General features: G+C 38.1%; 1 protein-coding gene across 4 annotated transcripts in view; it reads right to left on the reverse strand.

The window, feature by feature from the left end:
- Positions 1-27,037, reverse strand: part of PREX2 (phosphatidylinositol-3,4,5-trisphosphate dependent Rac exchange factor 2) — a 331,391-nt gene that overhangs the window by 179,948 nt on the left and 124,406 nt on the right. For all 4 annotated transcript variants that reach the window (XM_045979892.1, XM_045979882.1, XM_045979874.1 and 1 more), the window contains 4 exons: positions 24,343-24,446; positions 11,678-11,827; positions 9,211-9,355; positions 4,566-4,666 (listed from right to left, as the gene is read on the reverse strand). In XM_045979892.1, the coding sequence (XP_045835848.1) occupies positions 4,566-4,666; positions 9,211-9,355; positions 11,678-11,827; positions 24,343-24,446 (500 nt within the window). The remainder of the gene's footprint in view (positions 1-4,565; positions 4,667-9,210; positions 9,356-11,677; positions 11,828-24,342; positions 24,447-27,037) is intronic.

Genomic DNA, 27,037 nt, shown 5'->3' on the forward strand with positions numbered 1-27,037 from the left:
TTCACTAAATGCAACTGGAGCCACATACCAATAACACTAGCATGTTTGGCTCATATTTCTACATTCAAATAAAATTATTAATGTGAAATTGCATAATATGTTCTCCTACTCCTAGTTCAGGGGAATCTGTACTAGTTAATTTTGGGGACTTAAATAAGTGATTACTTTCAGCAACAAAAATTCTATATGCCAAATCTGACATTACAACTGGTCAAATCCTGATAACAATAATAGTACAGGACACTAAAATCAAACTGACAAATAGAACGACACTAATAGAGAGTAGTCAGTGCTTTATCAGAAAAGGAGTTAATCGGGTTAAAATTATCATTGTTCAAAAAGATTTAAGTTCTTATAAGTTAAATAATCAAAGGGTTTTTGCATTCAAAATAAATTTTGATCCAGAATGTATCTCTTACTTCCTTTTCAAAATTGTATTGGAAAAAAGTGGTGTCTGAAGTTGGAGGATAAGTTGATTGGGACTGAAATTCTCCCATTCTGATATCCCTTACCGAAAAAATCTTATGTTGTTGTTTTTTTTATTTTTTAAAGGAAGGCAGCTGGGGTGACTGTGTGGCTCAGTCGTTAAGCATCTGTCTTTGGCTCAGGTCATGATCCCAGTGTCCTGGAATCAAGCCCCTCATCGGGCTTCCTGCTTGGCAGGAAGCCTGCGTCTCCCTCTCCCACTGCCCCTGCTTGTGTTCCCTCTCTCACTGTCTCTCTCTTTGTCAAATAAATAAATACGATCTTTTAAAAAATGAATAAATAAAGGAAGGCAATTAAAAAATGCAGTGAGAAACTTCTTAACAGAATAAATAAGGGTGATTCTCTCTCCATGGAACTCTCTGATTCCTTCAAGAGCTTTCAGCAGTTATAAACTGAAGAATAGGTCAGACTCCAAAAGACTATTCATGAAGATACTTAACAAATATTATTTAAACTCTGCTTTGTACTAACGTACAATTGAATTGTAAATGTTTGGCTAGCTACTCATGATTTCAGGCAAAGTCATAACAGTTTTGTAATTGTAAGTCAGCATAATGCCACCCATAATAGTTATGTTTTCGGTTTTCAGAACCCAATGCACTATGCAAATAATAGACTAGTTCTCATATAATTCTTAGGTCACCTTTGATGAAATACAAAAGCAATAGTAGAAGTGGGGCTGGAAAATAACCTAATATCCCCTTCAAAGGACATCCTCTTCCCCACGCCCTGACTCTTCTCAGCTCTGGAAACACAATTTTTGTAATTAACTTTTATCTATTACAAGGTACCTCATATCAAAAAGGAAAATATCATAACAAACTTAGCATATAGGTCTTTCTAAATACAGTAAACAATCCCATACAAGTACCAAAAGTCACATTTTTAAAATACTCTTTTAAATAATTTAAATAACAGAATCAATTGTTGACAGCTTTAAGATCTTTTTCCTTTTATTTCTAATTCATAATAGTTTGAAATCATTCAAATTAACAACAGAAGTTATGAAAACCTATACTGAAATGTTAAAAGTCATTTTTATGACTATTATATGCTGATATCACTATAAAACATCGACAAGTTTATATAATGATTACTCTGGCTTTAATATAATTCCCTAGATTTATAGGCCCATTTAAAACAAACAATCCAAAAACTCCAACACTCCTTCAAAATGACCGTTAAGAGTCCTGCACTGAAGGAGGGTGAGCCTCTCTCCCAGGACAAAAACCCTGGTGCCTCCAACATCCTCCAGCAGTGACTGGTTTTACCTGAGAGAAAAAGTAGCTTCTAGAATAGAAGCCACTGTACTGAGGTTTAAATTTGTTAGAGCAGCTATTGTTAACCAATACAGTTTTCCTTCTCAGTGTTCTCAGCAAAAAGTTAATTATCCCATCCTGCTGGATTTTTACCTTTCTGAAAGGAAATATGTCAACACCTGGGTTGCTTGATGAATAAGGTTAAAAGCTAGGTTTAAACTATTAGGCCATAAGAAATAAAGGCCATAACACGATAATTTTATGCTAGGTAGCATAATATCTTACACACAGAATGAAGGAAAGAGTCAGTAAGGAAGGAATAAACAAATAGTTCACAAATAGATTTTCCCTTCTTTGCTCTACTGGTAAGACATAATTCCTGGAAGTATGTAGCCTAAATGAGAAAGGAATCACCAGATTTCTGAAGGTCTATGATTGTATGTAGAACCTCTCGATAGTCCACCTACTTGAGCTTCAGTAGACTGCAGGACAAAACACAACATATTCTCTTCTTGACCCACATATACATTTGGGCTTGGGGTTAGAAGAAAGGAAAGAGAAGCATCCAAGAGGAAAGTCCTCTAACTCAACATCTTTTCATATTTACTTATAATTTTTGGATGATGTGTTTTAGCACACTAGATGATATGTGGTGTGTTTTCACAGTGCTAAAGAATCAAGAACACAATCACCTACAATTTATCACTATTATCATCTATTTACTAACAATATAATTACTCCTTTATTCATTCACTGAGCAAATATTTATTGAACACCTACATGTGATGGGCACTCCAGGTATCCTGTTCCTATAGTACTTCTACTTTGATGGGGGGCCAGAATCAATATGGGAGGTAAAGAGAGAAATAATAAATAAACAAATAAAATAGCATGATAATTTTAGAGAGTGATAAGTTCATGAATAAAATTTCAAAAATTAAAAACACAGTTTATGGTAATAGGATGAGATTCTCAAAGAGTGTCACTGAAGACATGAGTCATGAATACTGCGACTCTTGTCATTTCATTCACTGCTGTCCCTCCAGCACCTAGAAAGCTCCATGGTATATACTAGGAATTAATAAGTAATAGTTGAATGAGAATTGCAAGAGCAAAGATCCTAAATGCAGAGTCATCCCAGAGTGTTTAAGGAAGAGACAGAAAACCACAGGGGCCACAGTGTAATGAGCTGGGTACAACATTATTTGCCAACTCACAGAGGAAGTCAGGGGCCCTACTATGTGGGGCCTTGTGGGCCGTGGTAAGAGATCTGGACCATAGTAAGTAAGAGGTTCCAGACTTTTCTTTGAGTGTAATGGGATGCCAGGAGATGATTATAAGCAGGAAAATGCTTTGCGCTTACATTTGTTTTAAAAGGTCTCCAGCTGTTTCCTGGAGGCTGTGTCATAGGGATGGTGGACAAAAGCAGGAGTAAGGAAGGAGAAGTTGTAACTGGAAAGAAGGTGGGGATCCTGGAAATGACAGAAGTGGTCTGATTAGCAATCTATTTTGGTGGAAGAATTCACAGGGCACCCAGGATGGTGAGGAAAAACTGGGAGAATCTAGTTCAGTTTCATCCCACTCTAACTGAAAAAAAAAAAAAAAAAAAAAAAAAAAAAAAAAGAACATTGAAGTAGCTTAGTCAAATACCTATGTTTATTCATAATTCCCCTTTTTTCTCCTCTCCCACATTCTGCATTAGAAATTCTTCACGCTTTACTTCTCAGTCCCATTATCACTGCATTCTTCTTTGTTACTGATCTTCTCAGGAAACTGGTGCTCTCTTGAAATGATTCCCATGATTGTACACACTGAGGTTTACACATACATTTTCAACCTCTTGCTGGGTGTTTCCCTGTGGATGTCTTATAACGATCCTGACAAAAACCCTTTATCCTCTCCCACCCTGCTCCTTCTCCTGAATAATCATCCCTGTCAACCAGACAGAAATCTCACAGTAACCTGATCTTGCTCTTTACTCCTCATCTCCCACATCCAACAGTTTTCAAACAGGCTGCTTCAGCTTCACCAAAGTCTCCCAGATGGGCCACTGTCATCACGCCCTAGAACACAGCCATCATCCTCCTACTACAGAGAAAGGCAGGGGCTGCCTGATGGATGGGGCTTCCCCACAGTGTCTCCAACGTCTCCACTCCGCATTCCACATTGCTGCACCTAAGCGTTCTTAAAGCCATGTTCTGGCCACTTTTCTGCTTAAAAGTGAACATCATCTCCTCATCTCCTTCAGAATAAACCCAACATATTACAGCCAGAGAGTTAAGATCTTGTGGGATTAGATGTGCCTACCTCTCCCACTGAACTCTTCCTCTCCAGTATATCCATCTGGGAAGTAGACTGTCTTGCCTCGTGAGAGTCTGTGCTAGTTCCTAAGAGGCCACCATGAGCTATCCCACTCCCATACCTCAGGGAAGGACGTCCTTCTTCCCTTCTGCCCTGTCAGAGTTCTACTCATTCTATAATGCCTTACCTGAGGCCCTTTCCCTCATAATGCAGCCCCAAATACTCCAATTAGAACTTGCCATGTCCTCCTCCACTATCCCAGGTAAATACTCACCCATATTTCTAATTTTTGCTGGTTTCGTAGCCATTCACATTAAAATTAGCAAATATATCACCATAAACCCATATTCCACAAAATCCCAGAACTGCAGTTCTATATATATTAGGTACTTGAAATGTTAAAAATACATAAGCATCCTATAACATAGACATTTACTATAAACCAAATGGATTAACAGAATCAAGATGCTTCCAACTGGTGGCAAAAGAGAATAACTTAGTAATTAACAAAATAATTACCATGGTGGATGATTCCATTTTCTAATAATGCTTGTCCTAAGTGTACACCTTCCTCAGGCCTGTGAATCTCTCCAATTTCCAAGAGCCATGACACAAATTCACTGCAATAGAAATCCAGTGAAATAGTTAAGAGTTTTCCCACCCCTGCCTCCCCAAGAAGTCTATTTCTACCATGCTTTCATCAAGCAGCATTGGAAGGAGCCTCAAATATAAAGAAATATTTGCAGTGCATTTAAGCTTGCATTTTTTTCACATATGCAAAGCCCCAAATTATTTAAATTTTACCCTATTCTAGAAAACCCATGTCCATTCATTCCTGCTTACCTAAACCCTATTATATAATACTTACTCAACTTACTGAGACCTCTAATAAACACAAAGGGAAATTTTTAGAGTAGTTTTAACTGTAAAAAGAATACAACAAGATCCTAAAGATAGCAAACAGACAAAATAGACAGAATAATAATGACTTAATATAAGAGATAGACTGGAATGTGGCTTTCCAGGCACAGAAAACCAGTGTGTTTGAACTCTAAGAAGGCAAACCCAAAAAAACTTCACACCCCATATGGTAGATGGAATTCTAAACGTGTTCTCTTACCCCACTATCAAGAATCCCATCCCTTGGTTTTGTAACCAAATCCTAATCTAGGTAGTGGTATTAATGGATTTTGTATAAAATTCCAAGTCTGTTGACCTCAAAATATGTAAATTATTCAAGTGAGCTTGACCCAGTCAGTTGAGCACTTTGAAGCAGAGAGTTTTCTCAGGCTGGTGGCACAAGAGTAAGAGACAAATTAAAAGCACAAGAAAGATTCAGTGAGCCACTGCTGCCTTTGAAGATAGAGGGGCCATGTACCAAGGAACACAGGCAGCTTCTGCGAGTGGTCCTGGCCAACAGCCAGCACAGAAGTAGGACTTATTCTTACAATCACGGGGGACTGAATTCTGTCAACAACCTGAATGTGCCTGCAAGTGAATTTTTTCCTCAGACCCTTAAGGTAAGGCCCATCCGCAGCTCAGCCCTTGATGTTGGCCTTGATTTTGACCTTGTGAGACCCTAAGCAGACAGCACAGCATTGCTCTCCTCAACTTCTTTCTAATGTATAGAATTATGAGCTAATGAATAAGTGTCGTTTCAAGGCACTAGGTGTGTTGTTATTTATTCTGCAGCAATATAAAATTAGTACACACCAATAGTTTTACTATACTGTTTTCAAATTTTGAAGTTATTTAGTGGGGCAAATGGGTGGCTCAGTTGGTTGTTTTTGGCTCAGGTCATGATCTCAGGGTCCTGAGATCAGTCACACCTCTAGCTCTCTGCTCGGCAGGGAGTCTGCTGTTCCCTTTCCCTCTGCCCCTCCCAATGCTTGTGTTAGCTCTCTCTCTCTCTCCTCTCAGATAATAAATAAAACCTTTAAAAATAAATAAATAAGGTTCTTAATAAATTCATTCTTGTATTTAAATGTCAACTGGGGGTGGGGGTGGAGGGACCTGGGTGGCTTAGTCGCTTAAGCATCTGCCTTTGGCGCAGGTCATGTTCTTGGAGTCTGGGAATCGAGCCCCACATTGGGTTCCCTGCTCACTGAGACATCTGTTTCTCCCTTTGACCCTCCCACCTGTTGTGCTTTCTCTGATTCTCCCTCTCTCTCATATAAATAAATTAAATCTTAAAAAAAGAATAAACTGTCATCCAAAAGGAATATTTCAGCACAAAACCACCCATCAGAACTGTCTACCACATCCATCTGCTGTGGCTGTGAAAGGCCAGGGAGGATGAACAAACCACATCTTTTACTATTTTGGGGTGGGAAGAGGAACCCCACATCACAGATAAGTAGGATGATATTTTATAACACAGGAGAGCACCAGCTTGGTACTGTTTTTTTTTGGCCATGTGGTATCATTAAGAGAACACTAAATAGAGAAACATTTTACAATAAAATATTTTATTGTGCTCATGTTATAAAAATATAACATTTGAACTTTTACATAAAATAATGGATACATTTTAGAATGGTTTGAACTTTGCACAGAGGTCAGAGAAGCCAAGCTATACAAGGTGTCAGGAAATTACTTTTCCATTTATTTCAAAACCAAAAGCAACACCTATGGCTAAAGTCAATTAACTGAGGGGCATGGAATTCTAAAAATGGATATCTAGTCTAAAAAGTATATTTTAAGGCAGAAGAAGTTGTTAAAGCCATCCAAAAGAAAGAAAATTAAAAAAGAAGTAAAACTTCAGTTTTTCTCTTCAATCGCACAAAAATAATAATACCAACTCCAGGGATGCCTGGGTAGCTCAGTCAGTTAAGTATCTGCCTTTGGCTCAGGTCATTCTCAGGGGGTCCTGGGGTCAAGTACCAAATCGGGCTCTGCACTCAGAATGGAGTGTGCTTGTCCCTTTCCCTCTGCTCCCCACTCTCTCTCTCTCAAATAAATAAGTAAAATCTTGGGAAAAAAAAGAAAGTGTATCAACTCCACCGTACTGTCAGGATTAAATGAGCGGATGAATGTCAGGAGCTCAGCACAGTGTCTGGCACATTTTGAGCACTTATGAAACATTAGTGGTTGACAAATGGGTTGAGCTGGTTGGTATGAAGCGAAAGCATCATTATCTGTTCTGATGTCAGCAGATTCCTGAATATGCCAAATTAAAATGAGGAAAAGAACACACCGTAAGTATTGCTCTTAATTAGGAGCATAGGGGAAGGAAAGAGAAGGGGTAAGAAAGGAAGTTACTGGGTGGCTTTATCATGGGACCTACAGAAATCACAAGATCCTATTAACACTCTGTAAAAGGATCCTGATCCAGTCAAAAACAATCTCAACTTGGTGTATAATCAGTAATTAGTAACTAAGCTAGTGTGCTGTTACGGAAAAAGCCACAATGAACACAACTAAAATTTACTGAGTCTCTCCTGTATATCGGGCACTATGGAGGACACTCACATATCATTGTAACTAACTAGCACTTTGGCCGTGTAAGATCGTGTTAACTCTTTTTACTTTATTATTTTTATTAACATATAATGTATTATTTGCCCCAGGGGTACAGGTCTGTGAATCATCAGGCTTACACACTTCACAGCAATCATCATAGCACAAGCCCTCCCCAATGTCCATCACCCAGCCACCCTCTCCACACTCCACCCCCGTGTTAACTCTTTAGTTAACAAGACTCCTGCTCTTTTAATTAGGAAAATTTGACCCTGGGTCAGCCTTGGAACTCCGTTTCCCTGGAACTTGATGGAGGCAGGGCGTCTGCTGGGTTACCAGGCAGCATTGCTCATGGCCAAAATGACTCCTGATGGCTAAATGGAATATGAATACATTCTTGGTGAGAACCTATAGCTTGAAGGGACTCCTATAAACAGTGATGTCCCTCTGAGAACCCTGGAAGTTATGCCCCAGAGGTGATTCTAAGAAATTGGGTCTTCTTTGCAACATGGGGTTTCTAAGCCAAGGTGGGCTCCCCTCCACTCTTTCTCTCCCACAAGAGCTGTCGGCTGGGGGCCTACCAAGGACAGGAACAGCAGCTTGCTGGCAGCTGAGTGCTCTGCTGTGAGAACCCCAGCCCCTGAAGGAAGGACTCCATGCTGCCCTGCAGGCCAGGGTTTCCTGGCTTATATTCTTCTAACTGGGTTGGCAGCCGGTGTGGCCTACGGTTATTTTATGGTATCTGCATAACTTATCGAGAAGACATTCTGGTAGGCATTACAGGTAAGCACTATGATCATCTTCATGTTTAGAGAGGAAAAAGACATTTAAACTTCCCACATTGCTCAACTAGCCAGAGGTAGGACCAGATTTGCATGGACACAGTCTGACTGCAAAGTGTGGGCTTTGAACTACCACTCCAGTCTGCTTCTATAGAGTTGACATTGGCATTCACTGGTTGTATGAAGGCGGGCATGGTAAACTCCCTGAGAGCTGGTTTCTGAATCTTTAAAAAATATAAATATTATAAATGCAAAGTATGCATCTGAGGATTAGAAATATATAGAAACAGCCGGCACGGGGCATGGCTTAAGGCAGTCACCCTTCCCTTTGGTCCTGCACCCTTCACCCGGCAGGGACTTCCACGTGCAGCTGCCCGCAGACCCCAGAGGACTGACAGTGGGTCTATGCTCAAAACCCAGGCAACCTCTCTGCCTGTTGCTTTGTGCCAGGCCCCTTGCAAGACACTCTTTTTCAGATTCCTCATCGATGGTCCTTCAACCTGAGCCCAGGTGTCAAAGTACTGATTAATCTTGGGTTTAGACTCTGTGTCTTACATTCTTTGGTTATCTGACTTGTAGGCCCTGTACTCACATCCTTGCTAGACTTCGTCCCCCTTCAGTGAACCTGCTTCCTGCCAGCCCTGCCTGACCCCAGTGTCTGCTTCGCCCTCAGAACACCACACATCTGAAATTGTTGACGTCAGGGATGGACGGATAGATGTCTAAAATTTTCCATGATTGCGGGCTCTAGGTCCATTCCTTCACCTCACTATCATCCAGGAAATGTTGACAGTAAAAAGATATTAAAAAATGCCCAGAGGAATATTTTTTTAAAGAAAAACAAATCATTGAAGGAAGGGTAGTTGATACATGACATAGTGAAAATATGAAAGAAATCCATGCACCCAGACTATAGACCTTACCTTCCAAGGAAGCATTTAGGGAATGTGGTCAGTTTTCTTTTTCTGTCTTTGATCAGATTCCCTTGTTTGCACATCATCTTGTAGAGTTTCTCGCCCTGTTCCGAGATCATTACCCAGGTGTCTTGCTCCATTCCTAATTTTAAACCTATCGAAAAGGAAACCAAGGACAGGTAACTGAAAAAGTCTCCTCACTCACTCTTTCCTGCATGAAACCAAAATTTATTGCACATCAAGCATGGGCAGGGGGTTGCAGATACAGAGCTCTCTACCACAGGGCACCTGGGTAGCTCAGTCAGTTAAGTGCCTGCCTTAGGCTCAGGTCATGGTCTCAGGGTCCTGGGATGGAGTCCTGAATCGAGCTCCCTGCTTAGCAGGGAGTCTGCTTTTCTCTCTCTCCCTTTGCCCCTCCCCATGTGCATTAGTTCTCTCTCCCTCTGCCCCTCCCCATGTGCATTAGTTCTTTCTCTCTCTCTCTCTCGCTCTCTCATAAATAAATAAATAAAACCTTAAAAAAAACCTGAATTTGGAGCATAGGGGAAGGAAAGAGAAGGGGTCAAAAGGAAGTTAATGGGTGGCTTTATCATGGGACCTACATAAATCACAAGATTTCTGTGATTTTTATTTTCAGTCTTCTAACTACAAAATTTTTTACTAGAATTTTTATTTTTTACAATGGAGGAGGAATTACCATTTGTCAGTAACAGAATAATTTTTATTAAGATAGAGCCTGTTAACATAAACAAATTAATAAAACATGTTTGTTTGCTTGCTTTGCTTTCCTCCTTTTTCCCTTCCTTCTTTCCCTCCTTCCTTTTTCACTTCAGATTTATCTATATGCATAGCTATTCTGAGAAAATAAATAAAGGTTCAACTTAATGAAACATTTTACCTTTGAAATGATTTGCTATGCTATTTGAATTGATTATTAGATTCAAAAAAACTTAAAAAATCAGCTATGTATTCCTAATCTTTGTTTTAAATTTTTCTAACAAGCTCTCCATCCCAGATCAATCAAAGGAGTTAAGTATTTGAAATGCTTTGGAAATTCTCAAACAAATGTGTACTATGAATATTTTAATAGAAGTAGAAGCTTTGCATGTTCTTCAAGGGAAAATTTCTGAACATGGAAGAAAGGGTTCTTTGTGTTCTGAAATTTCATCAGCAATGAAATATTCTGCTCCTAAATCTCTGGGAAAAAGGAATAAACACTGCTTTTTGTCTTATCAGTTATTTGGTAAAGAAATTAGTAGTAACACAAGCATTTCTATTTCCTAGCTGAATTGCAGAATGTGCTTAATTGCAGATAAACTTCACATAACTGAATACTGCCAGATCAAATACCTTTTGCAAATCTTGCTAAAAATGTGAAGCAATTTTGAGCCAGTCCTCCTCATATGAACACACTCCTTATTGGGTTGCATTATATTCAATGGCATTGTAACAATCTTAAAATGTTAATGTACATCCAGAGTGCTTTATTCTATAATTAGGATACTAACATATTTGATCTAGAAATTTTCAATGTACTGTTAAAGATGTAGCTGCTGAAGGCCCTACAGCACTGCATTGTACTACTAAAGTCTGTCTCTTACAGGAAAACTCCATAATGATGTTTCGAAATAGCAAGAATAAGGTGCAAAGAAAACTGAACAAATTTTAAAGCAAATGAAATTATTTCTGTAGACTGAACATTTGCATGCCTCCGAGATTCATATGTTGAATCCTAATGCTCAATGTGATGGTATTAGGAGGTAACGCGTGTGGGAAGTGATTAGGTGATGAGGCTAGATTCCTCATGAATGGGATTAATGGCCTTATAAATGAGAAACAGAGAGATCTCTCACCCCTCTGCCATGTGAGAACACAGTGAGAAAATGGCCATCTATGAACTGGGAAATTGCTATCACCAGACACTGAATCTGGGGCTCCCGGCCTCCAGAACTGTGAGCTACAAATTTCTGTTGTTTATAAGCCACCCGGTCTGGGGTATTTTGTTATAGTGGCCTCGACAGACTAAGATACTATTTAAAAGACACTGCTGGCCACAATACATTATTTTACTAACTATACAACATTTTTCTTTTCTTTTAGTAATCATATTAGAAGTATTCAAAATGTATTTTAGGGGTGCTTGGGTGGCTCAGTCGGTTAAGCATCTGCCTTTAGTTCAGGTCATGATCCCAGGGTCCCGGGATCGAGTCCCACATCGGGCTCCCTGCTCAGTGGGAAGCATGCTTCTCCCTCTCCCTCTGCCCGCTGTTCCTACGGCTTATGCTCTCTCTCTCTTTTGCTGTGTTAAATAAATAAAATCTTTTAAAAAAGTATTTTATCATGAGTCTTACATCACATGGGAAATCTAAGTGAACATATATGCCTTTTTCCTTTCTTGTAACTTCTGCCCATTATCTGCTTTCTTGCTAAGTTAGAATCTTCATAAAGTATAATAGTGCCCAATTCATACACCCACCTTTTCGCCGTTCTCTTTCTTTCAAAATAGCTTCAAACCATTCATGTTTCTCCTCGGGTGTTTTTGCCATACACACAAACCATTTATTTTTTGCTGTGTTATGTATCTTCCATCCATTGACAACAATATGTCCACTGCTATGGAAGTCAGCTGGAAATTAATGGGTAAAGTTGAACAAAAAATACAATATTATATCAATGTAACCATTCAATTCATAACAATTACAGGATCACTGAATTCTTAAAAGTATCTTTGCTTCTTTTTTTCAACATTTTGAGGAACCTCCATGCTGTTTTCCAGAGTGGTTGCACCAGCTTGCATTCCCAAAAACAGTGTAGGAGGGTTCCCCTTTCTCCACATCCTCGCCAGCATCTGTCATTTCCTGACTTGTTAATTTTAGCCATTCTGACTGGTGTGAGGTGATATCTCATTGTAGTTTTGATTTGTATTTCCCTGATGCCGAGTGACGTGGAGCACTTTTTCATGTGTCTGTTGGCCATCTGGATGTCTTCTTTGCAGAAATGTCTGTTCATGTCCTCTGCCCATTTCTTGATTGGATTGTTTGTTCTTTGGGTGTTGAGTTTGCTAAGTTCCTTATAGATTTTGGATACTAGCCCTTTATCTGATATGTCGTTTGTAAATATCTTCTCCCATTCTGTCAGTTGTCTTTTGGTTTTGTTAACTGTTTCCTTTGCTGTGCAAAAGCTTTTGATCTTGATGAAATCCCAATAGTTCATTTTTGCCCTTGCTTCCCTTGCCTTTGCCGTTGTTCCTAGGAAGATGTTGCTGTGGCTGAGGTCGAAGAGGTTGCTGCCTGCATTCTCCTCAAGGATTTTGATGAATTCCTTTCTCACATTGAGGTCCTTCAACCATTTTGAGTCTATTTTCGTGTGTGGTGTAAGGAAGTGGTCCAATTTCATTTTTCTGCATGTGGCTGTCCAATTTTCCCAGCACCATTTATTGAAGAGGCTGTCTTTTTTCCATTGGACATTCTTTCCTGCTTTGTCGAAGATTAGTTGACCATCGAGTTGAGGGTCTATTTCCGGGCTCTCTATTCTGTTCCACTGATCTATGATCTATACTATGACAGTATCATGCTGTCTTGATGATGACAGCTTTGTAATAGAGCTTGAAGTCCGGAATTGTGATGCCACCAACTTTGGCTTTCTTTTTCAATATTCCTTTGGCTATTCGAGGTCTTTTCTGGTTCCATATAAGTTTTAGGATTATCTGTTCCATTTCTTTGAAAAAAATGGATGGTATTTTGATAGGGATTGCATTAAATGTGTAGATTGCTTTAGGTAGCATAGACATTTTCACAATATTTATTCTTCCAATCCAGGAGCATGGAACATTTTTCCATTTCTTTGTGTCTTCCTCAATTTCATTCATGAGTACTTTATAATTTTCTGCATATAGATTCTTATCCTCTTTGGTTAGGTTTATTTCTAGGTATCTTATAGTTTTGGGTGCAATTGTAAATGGGATTGACTCCTTAATTTCTCTTTCTTCTGTCTTGTTGTTGGTGTAGAGAAATGCAACTGATTTCTGTGCATTGATTTTATATCCTGACACTTTACTGAATTCCTGTATAAGTTCTGGCAGTTTTGGAGTGGAGTCTTTTGGGTTTTCCACATATAGTATCATATTATCTGCGAAGAGTGATAGTTTGACTTCTTCTTTGCCAATTTGGATGCCTTTAATTTCTTTTTGTTGTCTGATTGCTGAGGCTAGGACTTCTAGTACTATGTTGAATAGCAGTGGTGATAATGGACATCCCTGCCGTGTTCCTGACATTAGTGGAAAAGCTTTCAGTTTTTCTCCATTGAGAATGATATTTGCGGTGGGTTTTTCATAGATGGCTTTGATAATATTGAGGTATGTGCCCTCTATCCCTACACTTTGAAGAGTTTTGATCAGGAAGGGATGCTGTACTTTGTCAAATGCTTTTTCAGCATCTATGGAGAGTAGAATATGGTTCTTGTTCTTTCTTTTATTAATGTGTTCTATCACATTGATTGATTTGCAGATGTTGAACCAACCCTGCAGCCCTGGAATAAATCCCACTTGATCGTGGTGAAGAATCCTTTTAATGTACTGTTGAATCCTATTGGCTAGTATTTTGGCGAGAATTTTTGCATCTGTGTTCATCAAGGATGTTGGTCTGTAGTTCTCCTTTTTGGTGGGATCCTTGTCTGGTTTTGGGATTAAGGTGATGCTGGCCTCATAAAATGAGTTTGGAAGTTTTCCTTCCATTTCTATTTTTTGAAACAGTCTCAGGAGAATAGGAATTAGTTGTTCTTTAAATGTTTGGTAGAATTCCCCTGGGAAGCCGTCTGGCCCTGGGCTTTTGTTTGTTTGGAGATTTTTGATGACTGTTTCAATCTCCTTACTGGTTATGGGCCTGTTCAGGTTTTCTATTTCTTCCTGGTTCAGTTGTGGTAGTTTATATGTCTCTAGGAATGCATCCATTTCTTCCAGATTGTCAAATTTGTTGGTGTAGAGTTGCTCATAGTATGTTCTTATAATTGTCTGTATTTCTTTGGTGTTAGTTGTGATCTCTCCTCTTTCATTCATGATTTTATTTATTTGGGTCCTTTCTCTTTTCTTTTTGATGAGTCTGGCCAGGGGTTTATCAATCTTATTGATTCTTTCAAAGAACCAGCTCCTAGTTTCATTGATTTTTTCTATTGTTTTTTTGGTTTCTATTTCATTGATTTCTGCTCTGATCTTTATGATTTCTCTTCTCCTGCTGGGTTTAGGCTTTTGTTGCTGTTCTTTCTCCAGCTCCTTTAGGTGTAGGGTTAGGTTGTGTACTTGAGACCTTTCTTGTTTCTTGAGAAAGGCTTGTACCGCTATATATTTTCCTCTCAGGACTGCCTTTGCTGTGTCCCACAGATTTTGAACTGTTGTGTTTTCATTATCATTTGTTTCCATGAATTTTTTCAATTCTTCTTTAATTTCCTGGTTGACCCATTCATTCTTTAGAAGGATGCTGTTTAGTCTCCATGTATTTGGGTTCTTTCCTAATTTCCTCTTGTGATTGAGTTCTAGCTTCAGAGCATTGTGGTCTGAAAATATGCAGGGAATGATCCTAATCTTTTGATACCGGTTGAGACCTGATTTGTGACCCAGGATGTGATCTATTCTGGAGAAGGTTCCATGTGCACTAGAGAAGAATGTGTATTCTGTTGCTTTGGGATGAAATGTTCTGAATATATCTGTGATGTCCATCTGGTCCAGTGTGTCATTTAAGGCCTTTATTTCCTTGTTCATCTTTTGCTTGGATGATCTGTCCATTTCAGTGAGGGGAGTGTTAAAGTCCCCTACAATTACTGTATTATTATTGATGTGTTTCTTTGATTTTGTTATTAATTGGTTGATATAGTTGGCTGCTCCCACGTTAGGGGCATAGATATTTAAAATTGTTAGATCTTCTTGTTGGACAGACCCTTTGAGTAGGATATAGTTTCCTTCCTCATCTCTTATTATAGTCTTTGGCTTAAAATCTAATTGATCTGATATAAGGATTGCCACCCCAGCTTTCTTCTGATGCCCATTGGCATGGTAAATTGTTTTCCACCCCCTCACTTTAAATCTGGAGGTGTCTTCGCGTCTAAAATGAGTTTCTTGTAGGCAACATACTGATGGGTTTTGTTTTTTTATCCATTCTATACCCTGTGTCTTTTGATTGGGGCATTTAGCCCATTAACATTCAGGGTAACTATTGAGAGATATGAATTTAGTGCCATTATTAGCCTGTAAGGTGACTGTTACTGTATATTGTCTCTGTACCTTTCTCATCTACTACTTTTAGGCTCTCTTTGCTTAGAGGACCCCTTTCAATATTTCCTGTAGAGCTGGTTTGGTGTTTGCAAATTCTTTCAGTTTCTGTTTGTCCTGGAAGCTTTTTATCTCTCCTTCTATTTTCAATTATAGCCTAGCTGGATAGAGTATTCTTGGCTGCATGTTTTTCTCGTTTAGTGCTCTAAATATATCATGCCAGCTCTTTCTGGCCTGCCCGGTCTCTGTGGATTAGTCTGCTGCCAATCTAATATTTTTACCAATGTATGTTACAGACTTCTTTTCTCGGGCTGCTTTCAGGATTTTCTCTTTGTCACTAAGACTTGTAAATTTTACTATTACGTGATGGGGTGTGGACCTATTCTTGTTGACTTTGAGGGGGGTTCTCTGCATCTCCTGGATTTTGATGCTTGTTCCCTTTGCCATATTAGGGAAATTCTCTCCAATAATTCTCTCCAGTAGACCTTCTGCTCCCCTCTCTGTTTCTTCTTCTTCTGGAATCCCAATTATTCTAATGTTGTTTCGTCTTATGGTGTCACTTATCTCTCAAATTCTCCCCTCGTGGTCCAGTAGCTGTTTGTCCCTCTTTTGTTCGGCTTCTTTATTCTCTGTCATTTGGTCTTCTATATCACTAATTCTTTCTTCTGCCTCATTTATCCTAGCAGTGAGAGCCTCCATTTTTGATTGCACCTCATTAATAGCTTTTTTGATTTCAACTTGGTTAGATTTTAGTTCTTTAATTTCTCCAGAAAGGGCTTTAATATCTCCAGAGAGGGTTTCTCTAATATCTTCCATGCCTTTTTCGAGCCTGGCTAGAATGTTCAGAATCGTCATTCTGAACTCTTGATCTGACATATTACCAATGTCTGTGTTAATTAGGTCCCTAGCCTTCGGTACTGGCTCTTGTTCTTTTGTTTGTGGTGATTTTTTCCGCCTTGTCATTTTTTCCAGATAAGAGGATATGAAGGATCAAATAAAATACTAAAAGTGTGGCAAAGACCCCAGAAAAATGCGCTGTAACCAAATCAGAAGAGATCCCAAATTGTAGGGGGGGAGAAAGGGGATAAAAAGAGGTTCAGAAAAAAAAAGAAAAAAATTTAAAAAATAAAACAAATAAAGAAAAAATATAAAAAAGAAAGAAAAAATATATATCTTTAGATAAACTAGTAGAAAAACGTTAAAAAAGAAAAGGGTAAAAGTTTTTAAAAATTTAGCAAAAGAAGAATAAAGAAAAAAAGAAAAAAAATTGAAAAAAGAAAAAAAAATTGAAGTAGCCGCAAGACTAAAGAATCATGGGGAGAAAGCCATGAGTTTCGTGCTTTGTTTTCTCCTCCTCTGGAATTGTGCTGCTGTCTTAGGAACTGATCCTGCTTTCCTTGATAGATGAACTTCGTCCTGGCTGGATATTTTGTTGATCTTCTGGGGGAGGGGCCTGTTGTAGTGACTCTCAAGTGTCTTTGCCCGAGGCAGGATTGCACCGCCCTTACCGGCGGCCGGACTAAGTAATCGGCTCGGGTTCGCTTTTGGGAGCTTCTGTTCCCTGAACGCTTTCCGTAGAGTTCCGGAGGACGGGAATGAAAATGGCGGCCTCCCAGTCTCTGGCCCGGAGGAGCCGAGACCCCGGGGCCCCACTCCTCAGTGCGCCCCCAGAGGACAGCACTCAATCACTCCCATATCCCCAGCCTCCAGCTGCTCTCCAAGCTCACCCAGCCCAGGACCAGTTCAAGGTAACCCCGAGCTGAGAGTTCAGTCCTCGGCTCTGTCTCTGTAGCTGGCTTCTCTGTTCTAATACCTGCGTGCTCTGCGACACTCCGACACCCCCGATCCTTCTGTGACCCTGCGGGACCTGGGGCCACGCTAACCCCGCATGGGCTTCACCCTGGTTTAGCCTCTGGAGCAATGTCCCTCAGTGGAACAGACTTTTAAAAGTCCTGATTTTGTGCTCCATTCCTCCGCTGCTTGCCGGGAGCCAGCCCCTCCCCCCGCGGTCTATCTTCCCGTCATTTTAGATTCACTTCTCCGCCAGTCCTACCTTTCAGAAAGTGGTTGATTTTCTCTTCTAAAGTTGCTGTTCTTCTTCTCTTCGATCTCCCATTGAATTTGTAGATGTTTGCAATGTTTAGATAAGCTATCGAGCTGATCTCCTGCTACCTGATGTAGTCTCAGCCTGCTACTTCTCCGCCATCTTGACTCCTCCTCTCAATATTGGACTTACTTTAAAATGAACGTAATGTATTCTTCCCATAGAATAACCGAGGAACACAAGTTCATGTGTGAGGCTGATGCTCTTGACCCTGCATACCGAAGTCCTGGGCCAGTCACCCCTGTAAGCTGGGTCTTCCTTCCTTCCCTTCCTCCCTGCATTCTTTGATCCTGGCCTTGCTCTCTCCACACCCTGCTGACTCTTCTTTCAATATTTCATCAGGCCATTCCTTACTTCAAAAGCCTTTGGTAGCTCACCACTGAACCAAGTGAAAACATGGAAGCTTGCTTTTGTGCTTCTCCTTAAACTGACCCCACCCTATCGAACAATGCCATTTTCCATTGCGTTCTTCTGTGGCCCTGCCACCCTTTGTGGCTTTCCTCCTTGTTCTGTGAATACTTACCTGTTCTGCAGGCTGACGCTCCCATCAAGCTACCCAGCTCTGCTCTCTGCCTCAAGCAACTCCTTCTTCCCTTTACAGTGTACCGAGATCCTTCATGAAGCCTTGCCTAACCATTACAACCTGTGCATTCAGACTTCCCTTGGAAAATAAATAATTAAACTCAGAACTAGACAGGTCAAGATGCCTGGGTGGCAGTGGGTTAAGCCGCTGCTTTCGGTTCAGGTTGTGATCTCAGGGTCCTGGGATTGAGCCCCGCATCAGGCTCTCTGCTCTGCAGGGAGCAGGGAACTAGACAAGTCAGTATGAGATTGCATGTGGCCATTCCTTCATGAACAGAAAGCAAGACTGTTAACTGTTAATCTGCCAAGTCAAGTAATAGGTTAATTGCTGCACCAATATAATATTTTGAAAGAACAGGTTATATCACCTAATAATTTAAATTGGAAAGACAGGGGATGCCTGGGGGGCTCAGCTGGTTAGGTGTCTGCCTTCGGCTCAGGTCATGATCCTGTGGTTCTGGGATCCAGCTCCACATCAGGCTCCCTGCCCAGCAGGGAGTCTGCTTCTCCTTCTGCCACTCACCCTGCTCATTTTCTCTCCCTCGCCCTCTCTCTCTCTTTCTTTCTCTCTCTCTCTAGCTTACTCTCTCAAATAAATAGATAAAATCTTTATAAATAAATAAATAAATAAATAAATTGAAAGGATAATGGTTCCTTTTTAAAGTTTATGTGCTAGCCACTTTCTATCACTAATTTTAAAAATCATAAATAATTTTAAACATATGTGTAAACATGAATGTATACATACATACAACAGGCCTCAAAATGTATAAATATCACAATGATATCCATTACCAAATTACCACTTATTTCAAAATAAGAATTAGTGATATAAAAATGGCTTCATAATTTCAATCACAGCACATTTTTAATAACTTCATTCTAAAAAATAAATTTGAATTCACCTTATTTATTAACAACAGCCACATACAGAGCATAGAAGGGGTGTGTGAGTGGCTCAATTGGTTAAGCATCTGCCTTCAGCTCAGGTCATGATCCGAGTCCTGGGATCCAGCCCCATTAGCCCACGTCAGGCTCCCTGCTCAGTAGGGAGTCTGTGTCTCCCTCTGCCCCTCTCCCCCATGCTCTCTCCCTCTCTCCTTCTCTAATAAATGAAATCCTAAAACAAACAAACAAACAAAACATGGAAAAGCCCAACAGTGCTTTTCCTTAGTAGAAATTTAAAAATATTTTTTAATGAAAGAATGATTTATTAATGCTAAATGCAGGAATTTGCAAACTTCAATGGATCTAAAATATAATTCTCAGGAAGCATTAAAAAGGAATGGAATTAAAATTGTCATTCATTACGTGTAGACTATCCAAACTGAACAGTCTCCAGGCACCGATGTTTTTTCGAAAAAGAGAAAAATCCAAGGGGCAGCCCTGAACAACTCATTAATTACTTTGAAGCTATACTGTTTGCAAATTCCTCACTCTTAATTCAGCATAGTTTTACATAATGAGATGAGGTTTTTCTAAAACTGATACTACTATAACTCTCAGTGGAAATACTGGTATCTTTTCAATAGTGTGAGTTTTAATGAGATGGAAGCTAGCCAAGTACTGTATACTCAAGCTAGGAAACAGAAGAAACTGCTAGAAAATATTATTCAGAACATCAAGAAACTGATATCTAAACAATGTGTTTAACCCTTGTCCTGATAATCAATGGTGTGAATGCGTAAATTTCTAAGAGAAATTTTAAAAATCACAATTTACTCACATTATGAATAATTAATGATGAAAAAATTACTTTTTGGAATAAATCTTTGATTCTATCAAATAACATAAGAAGATTTTCTGGCATCCAAAATCATTTGACATTATTTATGGCAAAAAAAAATTTTTTTAAAGGTTGTAACAGATTTTTCCTTTTAAAACTAGAAGTAACTCTCCTGACCTTTATTCAATCCCCAAGAACACTCCTTTAAATTAATAACATTGAAAATTTAAGTGTATCAGGAAGGAACTAATATATCTTGGTAGTCTTTTCAACATTGTAAAGTTATGTTACTTTTTTATTAAGAAAGTATTCAATAGCGCTTTTACTATAGTAGTATGGTTGTTAAGGTAATTATGGTTTGTCTATTTTGTTGATGATTGAGTAAAATAAATATATGTTATGTGGATGATAAGACATGAAGATAAAGATGACTACACTTCAAAAAATGATTCTACTTAATTGAAAAGAGGATACAAAACTACATAGTTCATGTTTTTAAGCATTTTAAAAATCTATGCATAAAAAGAAAATGGAAATATTTTAAAATTCTCATTTACATCTTTTTGGATGATGAAATTATCTAGTATTTTCAATTTATTTCTCTGTTATTTCCAAATTTTCTCTAATAAGCAAAATTTAATTTAAAAAACTCAATGTGTTTAATAACTTTAAATGGTCTAAAATACTTATATTGAAAATGACAGCTGAAATATTTCCTTAAAAAATCAATTCACACTAAAGAACACCTTAAAGAATAAAAAGTTTCCATCTTATTCAATTCAATTCCATCAAATCAATTCAAATTTGACCATTGTATTGAAATTTGTGGTTTGCTACTACAGATCACATTTTCTAAAGGTCACCATTTTGCCCTCTATCCAATTACACAAATAAACTAGTTCTTAAGAGAGAATATAAATGACCTGTTTTTACTTTCCTGAGAGAATTTCTAAGCATATACTATGAAAATTACCAAGGAAGTTAACTGCACAACGTTCAACAGCTTTTCTACTTAGGTCTTAAGTTGGATACTTTTTATGCATCATGTTCAAACTAATATCTCAGAAAGAATCTTCAAAGAATAATTAAATTAGAATTAACCAAAATGAGAGATGGGTCTAGAGAATGATGGAATAGAAATTTGGAGACAAACTCCATGGCTACCATCTTCCTTCAACATAAGCAGTAATGGATAACACGGATATATTAAAACAAACAAATTTTCACATTTCTACATGTCATATCATCATTGCATTAATTCTTTGTATTCTGAGATATAACTGATGTAATTCAATTCATAAAACATTATAAGTAAAAGTATAATCAAGTTTATTTTTCAAAAGATTTAAATAGTTACACACTGGCTAAAAGCTTAGTCTCATTCCAAACGCAATTATTTCTTCTGCAAGTTTTGAGCTAAATCAATGCGATCAGTGTCTGATGGAGTCCTTTATTTAAAAAAGTATTTTACTTATACCTAGAGAATGCAAAAATACCTCATATTTTTATAATATATTCAAATAGACGGGGGAACATTTAGATTTTTCATCAAAAGTTTTAAGCATGCTTAAAAATATATCTTGATTAATCAATTTGTATTATTTACAGCACAACATGGTATAGTCATTGTTTGTTTTGGGTTTTGGCAATTAGCAGATGAGCCTGACAGTGTTTGCCATCCCTCATGTAACTTATCCAGGTCCAAGGGTGGGAGGGACTTGGCGTATGGACATTGGTTAGCTCTGCAGAGACCTATCAACATCCGAGCTCCCATTCATAGAGTTTAAAGGACACTTAAAACCTGAGCTCATCAAAGAAAATGGAGATTTTGTGATGGAAGTAACCAAGAAAACAAAAAAGGAAAAAGCTGGTATAGCACACAGATCATTTCTTTGAAGAAACAAACAACAAAAGTTCATCTCTATATACTGATGCCTTATTTCTTCACTGCTCTCCAGTTTGTCCCCATAGATTTAAAATCCATATGGAACCTCTGCTCCATATTTCTCAAGGCATGGCTATGGTCACCAAAGAAACCTCACTCCAGTCCCAGTTTCATAAACTTGGACTTGACTTCAATGTGGCTTCATTTCCATATGAAATGTTAACAAGGTATATTAGTTGATATTTAAGATCTTATTCATCTTCAGAAATTCTATCTTTGAATTCCAAGTCCTGGCTGAGGATATATACTTATCCTAAGGACCTAGTAGTCACACTTACTAGAAAACTAAATTTTCTTTGCAGGAAGCAAATGGGAGGTATCCAGCTGCAGCCTAAAATTTCTTTAACTTATACTTGTTCCAAGTTAAAGAAATTTTAACTTGGAACAAGTATTTGTAGTCAGATTCCTGCAACATGCTGTGTATATGTTTAAGGGAAAATTAAGGCCTTAACTGTGTACTACAAAGTGTAATTAAATTCTTCATCATATTTCAACGAAACATGAGTCTTGGAAGTTTGTGCCAAGAGGTGTCATCAGACAATTTATGACTAAATATTCTGAAATGTTCTGTCTTTCCCACTAATTCATATCTACCAGGGTCTGAAGGCTTGTTTCCCTAACATCCCTATCCCCCAGGAACCAAAGTCCAGAAGGTACACAATCTTACCAGCACTAAAAGAACACTTTCATGGGATTGAATCCAAAGTCCATTTGCGTTAAAGCTCCATCACCCCACGTAGGCTCTCATTCCCCTACATCAGACACAGATATGCTGAAAATGGTATTCTATGCGAATGCCTCCAAAGGCCCTAGCCTCTTAGATTAATTTAGTGCCCCCGTTTCCCAAAACATAGGAATCATTGTCAAATTCATCAAAATTTACCAAAATTCACTTAGATTACCAGTGCAAATGGTACAAATGCGCATGATCACACCATATGTGGGAAGGGAAGGAAGTAAGATCCAGGAGCTGTGTGTTCATGGAAAGGTATAAAAAGGGGAGAAAACAAAGAGAAGGCTAAAGCAACAGGGGACAGGTGGTTCCACCAGGGGGAGACAGGGCCAAGAAGGAACAGAGTGGAGGTCTGAGTATGCCTTCCTCTGCCTTACTTCTTTCCACCTCAAGAACAACAGGGGCTTTTGGATATTCTCTTGAGGAGTCAGGTTACTGAAGCAAGACAGCCGTTCACATGTAGACAGACTACATTGCTAAATGTCACTAGTATCCTCTCAGAGCATTAAAATGTCACTTTAAAAAAAAAATTTCATGCACATCCCGACATGGAAAGGTAGCCTACTAGGTCCCACATGCTAGCCTGTGAGTATTTGCAACTGTATCGATGTCTGTAGCACAGAAAGGGATTTTCAGCTGTGCAGGTGGTCAGACATTTCCACACCTCCATCCCTCCCTTAGCCCATGAAGAACCTCGCCACAAGATGACTTGTTTCCCAAGAGAGTACACCTGAGTTCTGCTCATTGCACCTCTTTTCCCCTTAACTGCAGCAATCATGCTTCACTATTTATGTTCTAGACCGTGTTTTAGGGTGCTAACAATGGGATAGAGAAACAGCACACAGGTGAGCATCTGAAAATTTGTGCGCCTACAGACGATAAACATTCTTCTCCCCTCTGGGACTTAGAGATGGCAACAAAGGTATGTGGTAGTGGGAAGCTGACCTGTGCCTCACCCCATGTTTAAATGGGGTATAATTAAGGCATTTCTCCATAGGAGAATTAAAGCCAGTTAGCAATAACTAATATATTTTATTTCATCTTGACTTTTCTTCTAGAATTTCTTTGAAATTCTAATTAAAATCACTGGGGAGAAAATGTGATCCAATTTACTAACCACTCATATTATAGACTAGTATATTGTCATATTACTTAATATGACCCATTTATTTTTGCAAATAGAAAATAAGTTATTTAACCTCATTTTATTTAATGTTTGTGACTAACCGTGATTTGGTAAGTTTACTTTTCAAAGTCTGTACTTTCAAATCTGCAGTGTGAAAATGCACTATCTTTAAGTAATAAAGTACTTAAAATGTACACTTAAAATACACAAAACACCCTTCCTCTACAAGCAAATCGACATGTTTATATGCATACTGGCTTTATAGTTAAAACAAATTTAGAGTTTTCTATATTCTACAGTGAGCATATTATATGGAAAAATATCACATATATACATATAAAACATAGTATAACTTGAAGAAAATAAATGAATCCCTTGTTTTCTGCACTCATGCTGACGATACCAGGAACTGTGAGTGTGTACATTACTCCTACTCAACTATTTCTTTGTATCTCTGTGTTGAATGTTACTGTGTTTCAGCCAAATATAATTTTCTACTTTGCCAATAGTCGTCTTCTCCTTTATCTTGCCTTTCTCCTCCAACTGTTCTACCCAACAAAATACTTCTAAGCTCTAATGCACCACAGATGAATTATTCAGGTGAAAAGTCTGTCTTATGTGGGAGTTTACCTTTGGGTCTTTCCTTCTGAAAAACAAATTACCTACCCGTGCCATCATCCACATTCTCCACTTCCATCACCTCCGTATTGATCCGGCCACGAAAAAGGTACCGATGTCCGTCTGTAGATGCCTTGCTATTCTTCAACCGTCTTGCAGTGGAATGAAATCACAAAAACATGGTTACTAAACTTAATAAAAAACAGCGTTGAAGTAATATGATGTAAACTAGCCATAGGAAAAAAACAAAAAAGACACCAATGCCATCAATGATATCAACTGTGAGGCTCTTGGTGTTTCTCACTTGAGTCCTCCCAAATGAGGCTTATGTCCTAGCTTTTGTAAACAAATGGAAGCTTCGGACTAAGAACAACATACAGTTGGGTGGGTAAATAGGTGCTTTTGCTCAATTTAAAACATAAAATGTACCAAATCAAAGTCTGTTACACATTAAAATTTGGTTATTTTCAAATTTCCTTTTATTTCTTTCACTTTCAATTCTCAGTTTTCAGTAACTAGCTGGTAATTTCCATTTTTTCAAATTTGGATAAAATTCAGTTAGTACTTATGATCCCTCTGCAAAGAAACTGGGCTGGAAATTCTTAAGTTCAGTGTTACAGGGCTGAAAATAATTTTCCTAGATTATTTGTATGATTTGAGACCTATATACTTGTTGAATAAGTCTCTTAATACATGTATAATGCTTTATAAGGGTTTTATTTATTTTTAAAATAGTCCAAAACATTCCAGAACTTTGCTATAGTGTGTCTAAGACTGGTCTTTAATCTTAAAATGTTTGTAACACAAAGTTAAAATATCCAGGTTTATAGATGAACATTTATAATAATGAATTATATGGCTAAATGTGTTTATAGTTGAATCACTGAACATTCAGGAGAGATTATTTTAAAAGCAGGTTTTTTTAATTAAAGAGGAATGATTCTAAGAAATGATTCAGGAGGATTCAAGAATACCTACTCACTCAAAAGATTTCAATTAACTTGAACTATTCCATTTGACTCATTGACAAAAGTCTGCCTAATAATTTAATATACTGAAATAATTATTCATTTGTTCCACTTGTTGTACAGACACATCTGGCAAAAGTGAAGGCATAAATATTCACCAACTTCAGTATCCTTCTCCTCCCCACCCCTACAGTTAGATATCAGCCCTGAAGCAGGAGGAGTAGGTGCAGGAAGGGGTCACAAGGTGCTGTCCCAGTCCCAGTTCCTTCCTTGAAAGAGAATCTATATTCCTAGCTTATCTGTCTAAAGCCTCATTAGAATTTAGTAGTCCTTCATCCCTACTAAAAGAAACTAATTAAATAGATTAGTTAACATGATTAGGGTTTGTCAACCCCAGGCATTCACCATCTTGCACTCCTGTGTTCATTATGAAAGTCACCTCTAAATGTCCTTTGCTAATAACCCTAAATAAATGCTACCAATTAGGGATTCAGGCCATATAGTATGCAAGTTGGCATCATAGAAAGCCAGGATAGAGAAGAATGCCAAGAAGTTTAGTATGTAGGTAACTGCATATTCTTCCAGGTAGGACATATTATTGTGGTCTCCTGCAAAAGAGAGTTTCTTGTAAGTTGATACATCACACTTCAATCATTTTTTTAAGTTTTATTCACAAGAAAAGATAACAGTTTTATTCACAGGCAAAGAATCATGGTAACAGTTTTATTCACAGGCAAAGAATGATGGTGTGGAATCTATCACTGGGTCCTATTTTCCAAAGCATTAATTTACTTCATGATCTTGTGAGTTCTGTATAGGCTTTTAAATTTCTCTTGACCTGTAGATAATAACACTCAGTATGAAATTCCACTAAGTGTCTGATCAATATTGTTAACACTTGGCTTAAAAAGAGAGATCTTCGGTCCCTTCAGAACGTGGTTCTGTTAAAGTATATTAACTGAAAAGCTTCTGCTTTGAAAATAATTTTGCTCTATGTTTTAATGTAGAATATTTGATATCCCAATTTTCTGATTTCCCTTCTAATTAATTGTTTTAGTGGTCATCAGATACACATTGCAGGAACGTTCATAATGGCAGAAAAACTAAAACAAACAAAAACCTAAAGTCCACTGAGAGAAGAGTGAATAATTAAGTTGTTATCAATTTAATTGTGATAATATTCAACCAATGGACTATTATGCAACAGTTAAATGAATAAACTATTCCTATACATATGGATAAATAATCTACAAACTATATTGTATACAAAATATAAATTGCAGAAAACAAAATATATTATAATACTTAAAGAGCTCATTAACAAGCCAAACTAAGCCATATCATGCTTTATGTATTAACTATTATACAACACGTTATTTTTTTAAATACTAGTTTCTCCTGAGATTAATACCATTAGTAAATTCCAGAGCTGAGATTCCTAATCAGCACTCTTGGCTTTTGTGAATATAACTCTAAAATTCAATTCATCAAGTCCCCAGGTTTTACAGTTAAAGTACTGTGGAAATGTGGAAAAGGTTCAGTTTACTCATACTCACTAAACAATCTTTAGAGCTTCAATAGTACTTGGTTAAGGGGATGAAGCATCCTAAAATGAAGGGACTAGATGGTATATTCTTATTACTTCAATTCAGGAAGGGAATAGACAATCATATTTATGCAGTATTTCCATTTCTAGTCACTACGTATTTTGTCCACATTATATAGCCATTAAGGATATTTGCTCAAAAACTAGGATTTTAGGGGCACCTGGATGG

This window comes from Meles meles, chromosome 1 (assembly GCF_922984935.1).
Source record: "Meles meles chromosome 1, mMelMel3.1 paternal haplotype, whole genome shotgun sequence".
Taxonomy (NCBI): domain Eukaryota; kingdom Metazoa; phylum Chordata; class Mammalia; order Carnivora; family Mustelidae; genus Meles; species Meles meles.